General features: G+C 32.7%; 1 protein-coding gene across 1 annotated transcript; it reads right to left on the bottom strand.

Annotated features, from left to right (window-relative positions):
* Positions 1-8,162: 8,162 nt before the first annotated feature.
* Positions 8,163-13,218, bottom strand: LOC123553279 (uncharacterized). Its single transcript, XM_053540703.1, has 6 exons — positions 13,067-13,218; positions 11,515-11,664; positions 10,911-11,063; positions 10,119-10,287; positions 9,404-9,457; positions 8,163-9,012 (listed from the first exon to the last, which is right to left on the bottom strand). The coding sequence occupies exons 2-6, from the start codon at positions 11,656-11,658 to the stop codon at positions 8,972-8,974; spliced, it is 561 nt and encodes a 186-aa protein (XP_053396678.1). The 5' UTR covers positions 11,659-11,664; positions 13,067-13,218; the 3' UTR covers positions 8,163-8,971.
* Positions 13,219-17,826: the final 4,608 nt, after the last annotated feature.

Raw genomic sequence — 17,826 nt, 5'->3', positions numbered from 1 at the left:
GACACTACTAGTAGTATATTATTATGACGTTTTATTTGCGTAAAAAGTATCAATCGTTCGGTCGAAAATATGAATATAAGGTCTTATGTTGACAAGTGAAATGTATTTTTATCATCAGTCAAATTCAGCTGTATGTTTCACTTGAAATTAACCTTTACCCTGCTAAATTTCTATTATGGACTGGTCCATCATTCAATTTTGGTAATGCCATTTATTAATTGAATAATTAAAAATTTACTGACTGAATAGCGAACAGTGCAGACCATGATTAGACTGCACGGATGTGCAGGCTGATCTTGGTCTGCACTGGTCGCAAAGGCAGAATCGCTTGCCGGCAGTAGACTAAAGGTTAATAATTCACCGGAAACCATGAAATAAAAACAACTACAGTGATATAAATTTTATACTTTATGATTGATATTGTTGAATATCTACGCAAATAATTTATGAAATGATACAAAAAACATGTTGTTATGGATCAAATTTGAATTCTTTCAATATATCTTTACCTAGCAAAAGTATAACTTATATTTATTGTTTACAAACATTTTTGATTTATAAGTGTTATGAAATTATATTTCTTTTCCTTTTATTCATTTTACATCCATCCTGAGAACACATCTTTACTATAACATAAAATGAATTAACTTCATCTATTTTGAAAATGTTTGTTAATTGAAAAGTGTAAAAATAGATTTTTTTTTTTATAAAACAGCTACTGTTGTACTTCTTTTATTTCAACTGTTATTTAGGAATGTTTCCTGGTCTTATGCATTGCATGTATAACACTTTAAAAATGACCTATAAATATCATTCAGAGCAAATGTAATCACTTGCAAATTTACTAAAATGATACACCATATTACATGTGTATTACCGAACACATCCACTAGCAATTAAGGGCTTGTAGTTTATGACGAACTGTAATCGTAAGGACATTTTCTGCTATACATTTTGTACTTTGAATAGCTATGTTTTCAGGATAGCACATGTGAAGAGCTATTAAGGCAGCCTCGTTTTGGCTATGGATATGGCGCCATCTTGACTTTACAAATAAACATAGTATGAGTTACTTGAAGATATTGTATTTCAACCAACCTTATGTGTGGGTGTAGCAAAAGTCCCCGATGATAGAAAATACCAATTACAATGACAGAAAACAGTATGAGGAGCTGAAATTAGAGACATTCTTCTACATTTCACTTCCTTTTATAAATATCATTTAAACTCAAGAATGAGTGCATTTTCTAAAAAAAAAAAAAAAAAAAAAAATGTCTGATACATAGAAGATATATCATGCTGATTATTAACTGAAAACAACTACATTTTTACACTTGTACAATAAAGTTAATGTTTATTTCAAAACATTCTCAATTTTAACACTCAACCACCGTATACTAGTAACAGATTATGCTTTACTGCGGTTTTGACAACATCAATCATTAATGATGAGGTTATATCGGTATTCCCAAATGAAATAAAGCGTCTCATAGCCTGGAGTCTGCTCTCTAAAAAAGTAAAAAATGTCTATAATGAGCGGACATTGCAATTAATCCATAACATTTTAAATCTGTCACATATGTTATGACTTTACAAGTTAAATAACAGTTCAGATGATATCAGTTATTACACATTTTGGTCATTATATATACACCGCTCTTGTATTTTTGTTGTGGCACGCGTTGGCACCCGCTGTAGCATTTACGGTACAAGCTGACCCAAGAGCATTAAACAGAGCTAGGCGTGCCAAGGATGATAAACCAGAACAAGTTGTTTTAAGGATGGATAACCCAAACAAGCTATATTGAGAACGAACCCAAAAATAATGTGTATCAAGTAGCCTAACAAAAACAAGCAAGTTTTATTTATGGGACCACTCCAGAAAATTCCATTCCCGTGGAGCTTTACCAGAACAAGCTGTGCCAAGGTCCTTTACTGCAGCTCGACAATCCACAAGAGATAACATCTAAGAATATGGATGCACATGTATAGTAGGATACGTACTTTCAGTCATAGCTTTTTTGTGAAGTACAACCTCTGCTAAAGACACTTTTGAAGAGCAATAACATTTGAATAAAGACAGGAACTTTGTTTCCCATTCAACAATATATTTTATTTCGTAAAATATATTTTTCAAGATGGCCCAACTGTATTACGAAACGTATGCGGTTCTACACAGATGGAACAATGCATTGAAGAGCACGTGTGCATTTTATGGTGGAAAAGTAAGTTGTGTCGGTATAACCCTAATCTCAACAAAAGCAAAACTAACTACTCATTAGTATCAACCTTTGTTTAGTCAATTCAGAAGTATTCGATCTATATGATATACTTTATCATTTGTAAATTCTACAACTGCAAAATTTGTTTACTAAAACAAACTTCTTGTTCTTATATTTTTTTTTCATTTTAAAAGGACATGTCGAACGGTGCTGATAGAGAGTGCAGTATTTTCTAGTTGAAATAAAGAACCATCAACTGATGGTATCACAAAGACATATATAGAACATCATCCTTTGAAAGTAAAGAAAGAACAAAGGAAAATAACAACAGACTCGGTGTTTTTTAAGTAGACACACGTTTTACTTTCATACAGTTCTTATAAATCCTAGAATAAATGTATACAAATGTCAGTATATCAAATTAAAGAAAAAAAGAACAACAACAACAACAACAAAAATAAAAACAAAAAACAACAAGAACGAGTTTCGTTTTTTAAGAATAAAAGAAGTAAATATATTTTTATTAATGTGTGATGCTGATCGTCTACTTTAAAAAAATTTACATCGCGTCACTTGACTTTTAAGTTTGTATATGAGACGTGCATGTGATGGTCTTGTGTACGTTTGCATATGATATTTGTATAAGGATGACTTGTTAAATTACGAAATACAGTTTTATATGCTAGTATACATTTGATTTTAGCTAACATAAATGGTTGGTATAATTATCGTTTGAACCGGTTGTGTCTTTAAGATTCAGTCCCTTGTCGTATTTTTCATAAAAGTATAACTAATGTAACGCCCCGGGGTCGTTTACGTAACGGATGTTTAAACCAACGTATTAATTTAGCCCACAATCAGGTTTCAGGCAAATTACCTTGTTTCTACACGTTTAATTTTGACACATTTGTTTTGCTTTTGATAAATAGCATGAATATATTCATTCTAATTTATTATACTCAAATTACTACCGTCGCTTTAGGTTAAAGCGTACGTCGAATTAAAATGCGTGTCAGTTAAGTACATGCAGTTAAATTCGGAAAATCTTAATTTAGATGTACTGTTTGCTTCTTTACTAGTAACAGTATACGCTTTAATTAATAAAGGTTTCAAAACAATTTGTGGTTGTTTAATTACTTAAGGTAACAAAGACATCACATTAATCCATGTCTGGTTGTCTGTCATATTTTGTTGCAATTAAAGGAACTGTCTGTTTGTCGTATTTTGTTACAATGAAAGAAATCGTCTGTTTAGCGCATTTGTTGCAATAAAAGGATCTGTTTATTTATCGTATTTTGTAACAATAAAAGGAACTGTCTGTACATTTTGTTGTAATTAAAGAAACTGTCTGTTTGTCGCATTTTGTTAAAATACAAGGAATTTCTGTTTGTCGCATTTTGTTACAATAAAAGGAACAGTCCGTTTAGCATATTTTGTTGCAATAAAAGGATCTGTCTGTTTGTCGTATTTTGTTAAATAAAAAAGTTCTGTTTGTCGCATTTTGTTGCAATCAAAGGAACCGTTTGTTTGTCGTATTTTGTTACAATAAAAGGAACTGTCTGTTTGTCGCATGCTGTTACAATAAAGGGAACTAACGATTTGTCTTATTTTGTTGTAATTAAGGTAAGCTCCGGGTTGAGCAGAACTCAACATTTACACATGTTAAAAGTACCAGAAAACAATTAAGAGACGTTCTTTAGGTAGATATATAATGTTCAGCAAATATTGTGGTGTCGATATATTTAGAATTGTGTCATACTGAATCTAAAATACTTTATTTAGATTTTTCATTCGATAGTTTTCTTATTTCTTTCTGTGATAAAATGAAATATAATATGTCAACCTTATAACAATTTCAAAACTGCAATACCGCGTAGACTTTCCATTTCACCAGCAGTAACACATGTTCAACATATATGTTATGAAAATCTTTTGATTATTCAAAATACTTTCCATGACTTTCTTTTAATTTGACATCAAATGTTTTTGTATGACAAAATGTTACAAAACGCCGTTTAGATATGACCGAGCACCTTAAATGATATTAAGAAAACTGTTTGAGCCGCGCCATGAGAAAACCAATACAGTGGTTCTGCGACCAGTATGTATCCAAACTAGCCTGAGCATCCGCGCAGTCTGGTCAGGATCCATGCTGTTCGTTTTCAAACTCTACTGCAATTAGAGAAACTGTTAGCGAACAGCATGGATCCTGACCAGACTGTGCGGCTGAGACTAGTCTGGATCAATACTGGTGGCAGAACCACTATATTGGTTTTCTCATGGTGCGGCTCATTTAAAGTGAAAATAATGTAGTTGTATTTTTTCATTGATGTAAATGACTTTATTTCGCTATATTTTTGTTTCTTGTTAAATCAGACGTACCTATCAGGAATGTATCCTGAACTCAATGCAAGTCTGTTAGTACTCACAACTGCTTACAAAATGATACATTCCCAACATTTTGCATTATTCGAGAATTTTAGCTAATGTAATCTTTTAATTTGACATCAAGTTCTTATTCGTACACAGTAATATTTATTTCTTATCAAGACATCGCAGACATGTTTTAAATCAATAATAAAACAGTTTTATTGACAAGAAGAATTTAACGAGAGTTTGTTTATCTTCCTGTAAACAATAAATTTATCTTAAAATATATTTTTATTTTTCAGAACGGGGAAGCGGATAAATATCTATACTGAAAGCACTATGTGGTTAAATCATTATTATATTTTATTCTAAATAGATAAAAATTGGCACAGAGGGTGACTGGATTTTGGCTAACCCAGAAACTATGTAACCATGCAAGGGTGATGCTGTGACCGGAATAATGATGTACAGGAGTCATCTAACAACTCCTTTCTGTAACAGCAGTTTCGGTGTACATGTATTTGTCGTCGTAAATAGTATTCGAAGCGTAGAGTGTAATGTAATTTCAAAAAAGGGTGCTAGACTATTGTTTTAAAAGACTAGATTATTCAATGTATTGGAGAAAATATATTCATACTCTTTACCTTTTAAAAGTGTTGAAATATAAAACTGACAAGTTATCGTAGCTCTAGGCAGGTTAAGACATAACACCAGGAAAACTACATCTTAATTTGGTAATCAACAGTCTGGCCGGTGCATATAAAAGATCTATGTACTAGACATTCAGGAGGCAAGGCGGCAGAGCCACCAACCGTGGTTCTGCCAACGTAAGTCAAAATACCATTATGCCTCGTTAGGTTACTTCCAAATATGTAGATTTCATGAATAACAACTCAAACATAATTAGTTCTTAACATTTTACAGTAGCTAAATATTATTTGAAAGATTGACACTGAGACAATAAAATTACTTGTATTAAAAGACTTTCTTTAACTACCTGAAATTAAATAAACATCAGAAACGAACTACTGCGTCTTCGATCTTATATATGTGTGTGAAAGTTCTACCACAGGTTTTACAAGTCTGGCAACACTGGTGCCATGTGGCTTTTAGAGGCCATTACGTAGGCATAGGAAAAAGAGATCAATATAATTGCACCTTTACTAATCCTACCAGGTGTTCTGTATTACAAAAGTGCTTCTGTTGTGACATTTCGATACAAGCAAAACTGTATTATCTGCACTATAAAATACTTACTGGTATTTCATTTTATTATCGGCTTGTTAAAAGTTATTTTTTACCATAAGTAAGTTGACAAAATCATAGGAACCAGTGGTTCAGGGTTAAATCAAACACATATTAATAAATTCTAAACGATTTTGTTGTGCAAAAATGTATATTATTGTGTTTTAAACCGTTTTCGTTTTCTACTCTATTGTGTAATTGCAAGGGAAGTAAACTAATAAATATCTCTGCTTTAAAGTACTAGCCCAAGGCAAGAGTTGCCATTCTTTGCGGATCACAACTTTGAATTAAATATTAAAACTGCTGTTATTGATATTAGCAAAACTATCATACATTGCACATTTGTGAAATCAATTTTGTTAATTTCAAGGACTTGGAAATCAATTTCTAGACTTTATTTAATGTATTTCTATCAATGAAAATGTTAGGGTCTATCTCTACATTACGCTACAAGAGACCGTTGATAAATGAGACAATACTGTACAGGTTTATAATCGTGGCAATCAGGTTTAACAACGACAGTCTTTGTTTTGTGTTTAGGTTTATTCACTCTACATCAGAGGCAATGGTTTTCGTGGATTTTATGCAGCTATGACATTTGCAAAATCACTCGAAAATGGATTAAATGCAAATGTTATACAATACATAAAATACAGAAAGTACAGATTGCAATTCTTTTAATAATTAAGATCTTTTGGAAGCATAGAATGCAACTAAGCAATATAAAAGCAGACTCTGTTTTACTGAGTTTGTTCATATTAAGTAGTTATAAAACATGCAATACTTCTCAATTCACCACACCCCTCACGCCCCAGCATTGTGTACAATGAAACTCGCGTCAAGTGTACTTTCTCAGGCTGAAGCAGTAAGAATGCGAAGTAAAGCTGACATACAATAACAAGTAACATTTATAAAATTGAGCTCATTGTGCATAGAAAATGTAAAAAATTGTTATATAACTGAAGTTGTGGATGACGAGCAATAAAAAATTACCACATGTAAACTTATACATAAAATACAATTATAATAAGCCTATTTTACTCAAGTACATATGGGGGCATCCCTGACTGGGTGGTTAATATCTGCGACTTGCCCTTCACCGCTGTGGGTTTACATAACACTAGTGACTCAATTTGGAGGTAGAATTCTTTCCTTGTGCGGAGTCATTCAGCTATAACTTTTGAAAGATTCTATAAAAAATACCGGTACATGTGGTATTCTCCCAGGCCACACAAAAAACTAGAACAACGCAATGTGACATAAAATTTCCTCGATGTGATTTTAACCGTAAAAAAAAAGAAATAGGGAAAGAACCAACACTTCTAGACTGCCAAACACAGAAATTATTTTACTTATAATGTAAAATTTGTTACAGGCAAGAGCAATAATTCTGCCTTGAACTACAAAATTTGCATTTCAAGATTATGTTAAAAACATACCTTTCTTAAAAAAATAATAAACAATACCATTTCTGATTTTCAAAAAAAATATCTTCTGATATCCGCTCGAAGAAATCAAACAGTACTGATAAGGTATGAAGAGAGCGAAAGGAATTCACTCACCAAGGAGAGACGTGAGATAGGATGGAAATCTACGGTCAATGCAACATATTATTCATAATATATACAGTATATAGTAAGCAGCAACGAATGTAGGAGGGAATTTAGCCGTAACAGTTGGAGAGTGAAGGTAGAGGTGAGCTTCTACGATAGCCTACACTTAAAGTTAGGAGTGTATCAGCATGAAGCAGCAGTCAGGTAAACGTATTTTCTCGCTCGAACCCATCTCGTCCTTATCCCTCACCCGTCTGATCGCTACAAATGGTTGTCTGGCTACTTTCCACGTCTCAGCCCAGTTTAAAGTGTTGGTTCCCATCCCTTACTCCTCTCCATTGAGAGGTGCATTGTGTCAGGCTTCGATTTATCCAGACGCGTATACTGGTATGTCTCTCTGACAGCTTCTTGCGGTGCTCACAATAGATATTTACACAAGTACAGGTTCCGATTAAACGTCATCTCATCACCATGAGGGATGCATACCATTCTTTCGCTCCATATTCGCCATACGTTTAGTATACATACAGCTTCTAACGGTAACCCGTCGTTAGTTAAAACAAAGTTGGAATGCTACGCGTTTGGACTAATAAATAATAAACTCAAGATATATGTAAAGTTTGTCTAACGGATATGAACAGATATCCGTAGCTGGGCAAAAAATTAGTCGGGCTAGTACTTTGATTGAACAAGATATAAAAATATAATAGATGTTCCCTACATGTTTCCGTACAATTTAATCAGTTTTTGTGAAATACCACAAACATAGATACATGTTTCCCAATTTATTATCACAATGATGCATAGAAAATAACGTAAAAACGTAAAATAGTAATTATTTTACAAAACTTGGTTTAAAAAAGAATATCTAGGCAATAAAAATTAAAGAAATTCTAGATGTGTGTCCACTTGACATAAGTGCTTCTACTTCCTGTCACAGTACATGGATTCGTGACTATGTGAAAGCATTTTTTTAAAATACATGTATATGCAAATCAAACTTTGAAGCACTCAATGTCCATTTTTCGTTAAATCCAGGATCATAACTTTGGTCTAGCTGAGTTAAATCCCAAAGAAAACACCAGGTACACAACTTAATATGCTATATAACAATCCTGTAATGTTTTATGACTCTAAGTTAAATCGTTTTTGAGATACATTCGAGACAAACTTGTATGCCATTTATGTTTATTTTTTACTTAATCAAGTGCCATAATTCTGGTCTGAATGATAGAAGTCCCAAACAAAAACCAGGTGCACAACTTCTCATGCTGAATGATATTCCTATTATGTTCCATGGCCCTAGATCAAATACGTTTTAAGATACGTGGGACACAAAATTCTATGCCTTTATGCATACTTTTGTCTAAGCTAAGGGCCAAAACTTCGGTCTGGGCATGTTAGATCCCAATTAAAACATCAGATACACAACTTCACATGCTGAATAATAAGTATGTGAGGTTTGATGACCATGGGTTAAATATTTTAGGGAACTACACTACACAAATTTGGACGGGTGGACAATGGCAACTCTAAGTCCCCCCAAACAAGAAAAAAAATGTAATGATTGATGTTATGTTGCTAAGCGGCTGTGCTAACATTTCGGCTTACTGAGGATGCGTCTGAAAAATAAAAAATGAAAAAGACTAAATACAAATTGTTATAACGATACAGGGACTTAAGCTCTCAGGACATACTTGTCCAACATCTTTTTATAACGTGAATGGAATGGAGTTAGATTAAAGAAAATTACAAAAGATTTTGTTAAGTTCTTGAAAAGGTATTGCATTCATTAGATTATAGGCGGGATAACGACCATGTTTCATGAATAAAGCGGGTACAATGAGGAAGGTAAAATTATGGTATCTAATTGTAGTTTCTTTTTCGTCGCAACCTTCAAAACTCGTTTCCTGTTAAATATGTACCTCATTAGGAAACTGATTCATATTCTAAGTTAAAACTACGACTTTTAACGTAGTAAGAAGATACCGTTGAAAGATAACTATTACATACGTGCGAATAAAAATGGAGCTCCGTTAAATTCGTAAGAATCTAAAATACCATCTCCTGAAAGTCAAAGAAAATATACACGTTATACTGAAAGAAACAGTGTTTGCACTTAGCATATAAACAATGATGTGAGTGACTGAAATTATTAAAGATATCCTATGTTCATCTTTCACTACAATATATATAGTAGATATTTACTTAAGGTTTGACCTATCTTAAACATAATACGCATAACTGTTTATACAAATAAAAATATTAATTTTACGTTTACATAGAAACTTTGTAGTAATTGTTCTTGTTTGCAAATATGAAATCTGGGCAAAATATATCTTTAAATGGACAGAAAAGTAGACCTTTATGTAAAAACAACTGTTTTTGAGTTTAAGTGATCTAAACAATATCAGTTGTATTTGTCTACCAGTTTAGACATACAAAATAATACCAGCTTTGTTAATATATCGTTTTACCATTTGCTTTGTTAATTTGCGAGTCTTTAATAGTAAAATTGTTTTTCCCTTTTTAAAGTCACTGTCCTGCTAGATGTAAGAATACGCTCAAAAAGTTGCAAGGTAGTAGCGTTTTTAAACATTACGTTTATAATAAATCCGTAAATGAGAATGTCCAACTCTGCATAATAACATAATAGATATTATGTAAGTGCTTCTAATGTGCTACTAAATAAAATGGTATTGCGTACAATGTACAATAAAAAGATTACCATCAAAGTCAGCGAATGCAAAGGGCTCACGAAGTTCCTCTGGATCTGCCAGGTTTACGCTTCGTAACACAGCCAACTGAAACTCTTTGTATGTGATCAGCTTATCACCGTTCATATCGTAGTCCGACATCTCGTCGGAAAATGGGAGCAGAATTTCAGTCATTTCAACCTAAGACAAAAATGAACTGACATTCGTGGCATGTTTTAAATATTCGGCGTCTGTCACATTGTTCATCATTTTATAAAATTTATAGCTCTGCACTGACTTTTACCGCTAATAAACATAGAACCATGTTTTTCGGTGAACCATCTAAATTAATGTGGTTTTAATTATACCAACAGATATTAGATATTTATCATGATGTGGATTTATCCCTACCACAAGATAATAAATCGGCTTGTAGCATATTTTGTTAGTCACATGTGAAAGCTTCCGTCTCATACACATAGTAATAATTTCTTACGAGCGGACACAGACTTCCACTATGAATTTGTCTATAAAATAGCGCTTATACTCTCAGTATATTTACACTTCTAGCGGCCTCCGCGGCCGAGTGGTAAAAGACACTGACTTTGAATCACTTGCCCCTCACCGATGTGAGGGGCGTTGAATTCTTCATGTGAGGAAGCAATCAAGCTGGCTAACGGAAATTCAGCAGTTCTACCAAGGTGCCCGCCCGTACACCATAAAAGCTAGAAATTCGCCATATGACTTATAATTATGCGCCGACGTTAAACCCAACAAAATAAAACAAAAAATGTACACTTCTGCACTTCGGTTATTATACTTACACTTCTTTTGCATCTCTCTTTTCTCACATGGCAAGCATTTGTACCCGCTGATACACCTACTGCCACGATTGCAGATCCTATACCAGAAGTTCCGGACGCTAAGGCTGTACCAAGGGCCCCCACTGCGGCAGGACAACCGACACCAAACAATACCTAAAATACGGATAAGGTAAGACGTATTATTAACAATTAATCTTTCTCTAAACACGGCAGAAGCTGACAGAGAATTAAAGAAAGAAACTTTGTTGTTGTTTTTTCAGACTGATGTGGAACTTGTTTCATTTTTTTACGCTGTTTCTTTTTCAATATAATAACGCTTGACTAAAAATTGTAGCCAAATTCTTAGTGGAAGCAAACATTTGTTAGGATGACAATTGTCCATATTCACCAAAAGCATGCAGCCTTATCAACCTGTAAAATTTCAATAATTAAAAGTGACTACTGTTACTTCTGATTACATTTTTTATGATTATGAAAGCAAACGTAACTTTAAAGGTTAAAGGAAACAACACAGTACAGAATTATATTAAGAAAATACAAATGATAATTAAACTTTAAGAAGAAGCCGGAAACTTAAACATGTCCTTATATAATTGTTACTTACCCTGCAACCAGCTTTTTTGACGTTCTTTACCGCCTTCTTGATACTTCTCCCGAGCTTTCTCAGTTGTTTCCTTAGCCATCCCTCTGTCGGGTCTATTAAGGCTATGATTACAATGGTAATGAGAAAATATTTGAAGAACTTCATTTTTGTCTGAAATAGATAATAATTAGTCGATGTTTAAACTTTTGTAGGATAATGAAACAATTGCAGAACTTTACAGAGTTTCCCAGTGTTATATTATTTTGAAATTAATTATATTTATATCACGAAAACTGCTAAAATTCCTTGTGCATTAGGGAAAACGAAACTTTGGCTGTTTTCTAAAATACATTAGACAAGTAGATGAAGATCAGGAAATACTTGTTACATATCTTATCAATGTCACCTAATGATGTTTTTGTGCACTGTAATGTTCTTAAGTATATTTTTTGCATGCTTCGTGGATGTAAGTGATTGACCATCACATATGTATGGACATATCGCATATTTGTAACACTAAGTGGAAATATCTAGATATTCCATGGCGATGAATATCCACGAGACTAGTATTTCTCGGTATATGACAAATAATGATTAAGAGTAAAATTTGATTAAAATATTTCCGGATCTCACTTATATGGAACAAATTATGATTGAAAAGTGGGTTAAAGTAATTACAGATCTCCCTCATATAGAGAAAAAAATAGTAAAATTGGGTTACAAAAATCCAATATAATATGGAATAAATAATAAGTAAAATTTCATTAAAACATTTACGGATCTCACTAATTTTGAGCAAATAGTGAGTAAAATTGGGTTAAAACATCTTCGGATCTCACTAATATGGAACAAATAATGAGTAAAATTGGATTAAAGTATCTCTGAATCTTATTTTATATTGCTGCTGTCGTTCAACTCGGTGACGTATAACATCGGTGACGTTTGACCTTACAATGAAACGAACGAGCTAACCACAATGAAATTATTTTGGTAAGAACGTAAATTGTGTTCAAAGATCGTGATGGCGTTCACAACATTGTTAAAGATATAAACTTTGTTAAATTCTTGTTATTTCTTGTTTTCCCTGTAATCTTCATCTCGCATGCATGTCATACATTGAAATAGTTCATTAACATAGTATTATTGAACCAATTTTTCTTTATTATCTTTCTTTATGGTAGCATTTAAGCTCATTTAGTGCTCTGCAAACAATGTAATTATGCATAATCCAAATTTAAACAGCTGTTTTATTTTTTTAACATTATAAATATTAAAAGCCTAACGTAACTTCAATGTATTTCTTGATTTAATCGTTTCATGCAATATTTCAATTATCTAATGATTCCTGGTGTTTCCTGGTTCCCCGCCAGTACTAAGTTTAATTTTCGCTTTTCAAACTACTAAAATACTTTATTCAAATTTGCTATATATTCTCAACTTTTCATACAGACTGACTGTTTGCGACATGTATTATAATTTGATGGTATAGTAGCAATGTCTATATTATATGTTATTGTATGAAATAATCTAGCAATTTAAACATCAAAATAAAACCATTTAAATTATATCTAACCTGAACTTTCTTCGTGTTCCTTAAGTGTAACAAACTAACGTGTCGCCGTGTATGAACGTAGCATTGCGAACGCGACGTATATATTTAGCGTTAGATCCGGTTCATGGGAAAACACCTCTCGTCTACGGATGTAATTTTGGAAACGGAAAGTTTCACTTTTTCTTTTTGATTGATAACAAGGAAATATTAAATCTAATATTCATTTTATTAAATATCAACATTTTTGTAGGTTTAAGTTATGTCGAAATACTATTCATTAAACTTCAGTTAAATGCGTACGTTTGCAAAAAAAATTCAACTGTGGCTTTATCATTAATTCAATTATATATTACTGTTGTTTATTTGTTTGGAATTGTATAGGGGCTCCATATATCTTTAATTATGCAGCGTCATTGAGTTATGTTTTCTTACCACAACATTTTAATAAAAGAGACTTGGTTATAAAACCATACTTTAAACCATATATCTTATATATATCTATGTAACTCTGGGGATAGTGCAAGATAGAGCAGACACTCCAATTCCAGAATGTCCCCTGATTCTTTAGCATTCCAGGTGTAAGGGGACCTCTGATCACAATCTTAGTTAATTTTAGGTTGAAGAGCGCATTGTTAGATGTGAAATGTTTATGAATGGTAAGTACAATATTGAGCCAGCGTTTAGAATGTCACTGGTTCAACTCAGACCTCATGTGTCTCAAATGACACTCGGAGGTGCGTTCAGTTTTTCTTGAACTTTACATGATACTAATGTATTTGGTATGAATTGAAACTAATTAATTTGTATGTAATGTATGCTCATTGTTTTATTCAATTTTACATTTTGTCTTTTGTTATCATATCATTTTTTTTTATTCTATTTCAAAACTACAAAGTGCCGAACCGAAATACACAACCTTGTAATAAATTTACAATTAATTTAAAAAGGAAACCTGATATAGCATTAACAATTTTGTTATATTACTTTGGAAAGTCCCGAAACATTTTAACAGAAAAAATCTTGCCCGAACGTAATCAGTACCTAATTACTTAATTAGGTTTTCTTCGTGTCATATATAAACAAAGCACAATTTCCAATTTGATTATCACATGAAGAGAAACTAAAAAGGAAAGTTGAAAACGATATGTTTGAAATTCATGGAAATGTACATGAGTTATATTGCGCGCTAGTTTCTTTTACAGATGATGCTAGCAGTCTTTTTTTCCCTTTGATATAAATTATATTGTCTGAATCGTCGTGTAATAATTATGAAAATGAATTGGATTTTACTTTTTAATACTCTTTAATAAATATTTTCAAGTTTTAAATGTGTATTCGTTGAGAAACAAACTTCATATTCTAATTACCTACATGTAATCTGAGATCGCTTCAAGCATGACGGACAAAATTTTTTACAATACCAGTTTTGTACATCTATATTAAACGCTATTAAAAACGCGAGTTCCTTAGTATGAATTACAAAATGTAGTTAACATGTAGAATCTATACCTAGAATGATTTACGTTTAGATGTGGTTGTATTTTGAGTTGGCACTGTTTACTATGACAAGCCTCTGTCGTTAAGATCATGACCAATCGTGGATCTGGTCATTAATACATTAAACATATTATACGAACCTTTTTGTTTCAACATCGGTCACGACTCGTCAGCATAATATCACATTTTGTGAACAATTAAAACATATCAACCCAAAATTCTTGGGAGATATGTTGCGTTTTCCGGTCATCTTCTATCTATAACAATTGGCACACACATTTACCATACTGAAAGAAGGGGACGAACACAAATTGATGTCACATCGATTCAGTGTCTATGTCGTACAATCAGATTAATGTTTGAATAGGCGCAGCTTTTCGTGTAAGGTTTATATCTTTTTTCCCCATAGAGTTTCATTACACTTGGCATATATAGTCTCCACAATTAAACCTGTTCCATAATAAACCGGTTTGCATAACAACACTTTCATTCCTACTAGCTCAAGGTCAATGTCGTGCTGAGATCAAAGATCAGATATTTGTAAAGCAGTGTTTCGTGTCCGCTCTATATCATTTAATTTCTTGTAAGTTGCATAAATGTCAAACATAGTGAAATGACTTGCAGAACAAAGGTTGCAGACAATTCGTAATGCTTTTCAAGGTCAACGTCGTACCGTGAGACTATATACAAGTTTTGTGTCAACATTTAAGTCACCCTCAGATAACTTGGCACATATGCATATCGCATTAATCAGTCATCCTTTTCAAAACAAACGCATCTCTATGTGATATGCCAACATATAATAAATAAGTTCGTCCTTCTATGTATTGAAGCGGTATGCGGAGACATGCGCTTGTTATTAAAGCAATTTCTAGTTAAATATCATTTATGTTCGTGGTTTCATTTTTTGTGTTTACAGTATACAGATGAGACCAAACCAGGAAACAAACAAACCGAATTAATTTTGATAATCTTGTTGTAAGAGACCCTATAAATCAATCTTGTGGTGTAAACACGTAATCAATTTTGCTTACTATTGTTGACAAGAAGAATATTCTAATAATGTGTCAATAATAACTTAAATTTAACTTGGTTTAAAAAATATTAGTTATTTAGTATGTTACCCATTAATTTACACTCATTATTATACCTTAAAGATAATAAGGTTCATTAAATATTATATTTATGATAGACTTCATTTGTGTGTCGCCTCGTTTTTAGACTCGGTGTTGTAACTTTTTCTGATCCCTTAGGATCATGAAACCATTAAATGTAATTGTATCACAGAGTGACTTTGAAAGGGCATGTAATGGGTGCAGCGTTTTTCACTAACCCTTACCCTGCTAAATTTCTATAATGAACTAGTCCATCTGTCAATACGGACAGTACCATTTATTATTCGAAGGGGTGATCATTGAAAAATAACTGACTGAATAGCGAACAGTGCAGTTCTTGGTCTGCACTGGTCACAAAGGCAGAATCAATTGCCACCAGCAGGCTAAGTGTTAATCCCTCATGATGGACAGATTTAGTCAAACCGCCTGTTTGTTGATTTCATTGCTATGACTTATACATAAAGTTGCACATAACTAAAGCATATCACTTGGAATTGTTATAAATTTAAACGAAATAAACGTTTTAATGAATGTATGCATGACGTATAGAATAACACATTAAGCAATGATGCTTCAGGCGAAAATACCTACTTTGGATGTAAATTATCTAAAAACGCCTTTTATATATTCGAAATAATATATCGCTTAATTACTGTATTCATGAAAGTTATTCATTCATTCAAAAGCATTTATTAATTTGCGTTACTACTTTATGCACGTTGCTACGTTGCGAGAGATATGTTCGAAAGTTTCAAGGATTAAATAGTTTATCAAACTCTTTTTATATCAAACTGACATCTTGTGAAATTTACAGCTGAATCAAAAGTTAAATCATATTACAGCAAACAACACGGAAGAATTCGCCGTACATTGTAATATGGCAATGTAACATGAACTTTCACTTTCGTATAACTTTAAAGGAAGACATGCTAAAAACTACTCCTTTGGAAATGGGAGGACAACTTTAAGACTAGTGTTAAAACAAAATAATAAATGAATAAAATGTTAAATGTGAAACAGTAAGCTGTCATAAAGTGGAATACATTTGGATCCAAATTGTAAAATTCTAGAATTAGAAAAACTATAATCAGTTGTGTTGTTTAACATATAAATGTGTAAACATTTAAAATTTGATCTAATTTTATCTTGGACGACTAGCGCGGTATAATAAAATGTATCCCACAATATCACCGTCATTCGCGTTTCGAGCGTTGAAAAATATAAATGAGATACATTTAAGGTATCCGGTCCACAAGTAATCAGGGCGATTAAAATATATCAAATATTGATGCCTGGTAAGCTCATATAATTTTGGTCTCGTTTGGAAGTGTATTGTCTATTGAAAAAGAAATATCATTTGCATGACGAAAATACGTTACAAATATTATTTTTTATTTTCTTATTTGATAGTTTTCAATGATACTTCAATAGAAATCCAGTTAATACGGTGTAAGTTTTTTATCATTTGGCAGTAAAAACACGTAAGTAGTGATTCTTGCTTATTATCGTGGTCAGATTATTTACTAATTCTTGTTCAGAAGCCACAGCTCTTTCAAATTATGCTAAAGAGAGAGAGAGAGAAAAAAAAAAAACATGGGGTCACCAGGCATCGAAATGTTATCTCGTATTTGTGGATCGGATACCTTAAACCTCTTCATTTTGAAGTTTGGTAGAAAGCCAAGCCGGAATGAGTCGGGCTTTTCATACTTAACAAGACTGCTTACTTTTATAAAGTCGTGACTTAACCTTTAAAAGTTGTCTCCCTTATTCTATACATATTCATGTACCACTATTTAAAAATCATTGCAAAGTACTTTACTGATTTATAACTTCATAAAATGGAAGGAACTGAACAGTACTGGCAGTAATTTACTCAAACGATATTGCTCTGAAAATATTTAGAAGTGGAACCAGTTCTTACTGATCAGAAGATTTCGAAAGATATGTAGTAGACTTAACTTAGTCCCAATCCTATCGCAGTCATAAATGATTAGATGGTTTGTACTACTTTGATGGAAGAGCGGACGGAAGGATCCGGTGGCCAGTTAGTAACACTGACTACGAAATCAGGGATCGTGAGTTCCAGCCCATTCTCCTCCGCTAAAATTATTAACATTAGTGCCCTGTGTGTGTGTATGCTATACGCTAAAGAAAGTGTTACCGATGGCG

Source organism: Mercenaria mercenaria, chromosome 4 (assembly GCF_021730395.1).
Source record: "Mercenaria mercenaria strain notata chromosome 4, MADL_Memer_1, whole genome shotgun sequence".
Taxonomy (NCBI): domain Eukaryota; kingdom Metazoa; phylum Mollusca; class Bivalvia; order Venerida; family Veneridae; genus Mercenaria; species Mercenaria mercenaria.
Note: the sequence above shows the minus strand (reverse complement) of the source record. Positions and strands in the feature narration are given on the sequence as shown.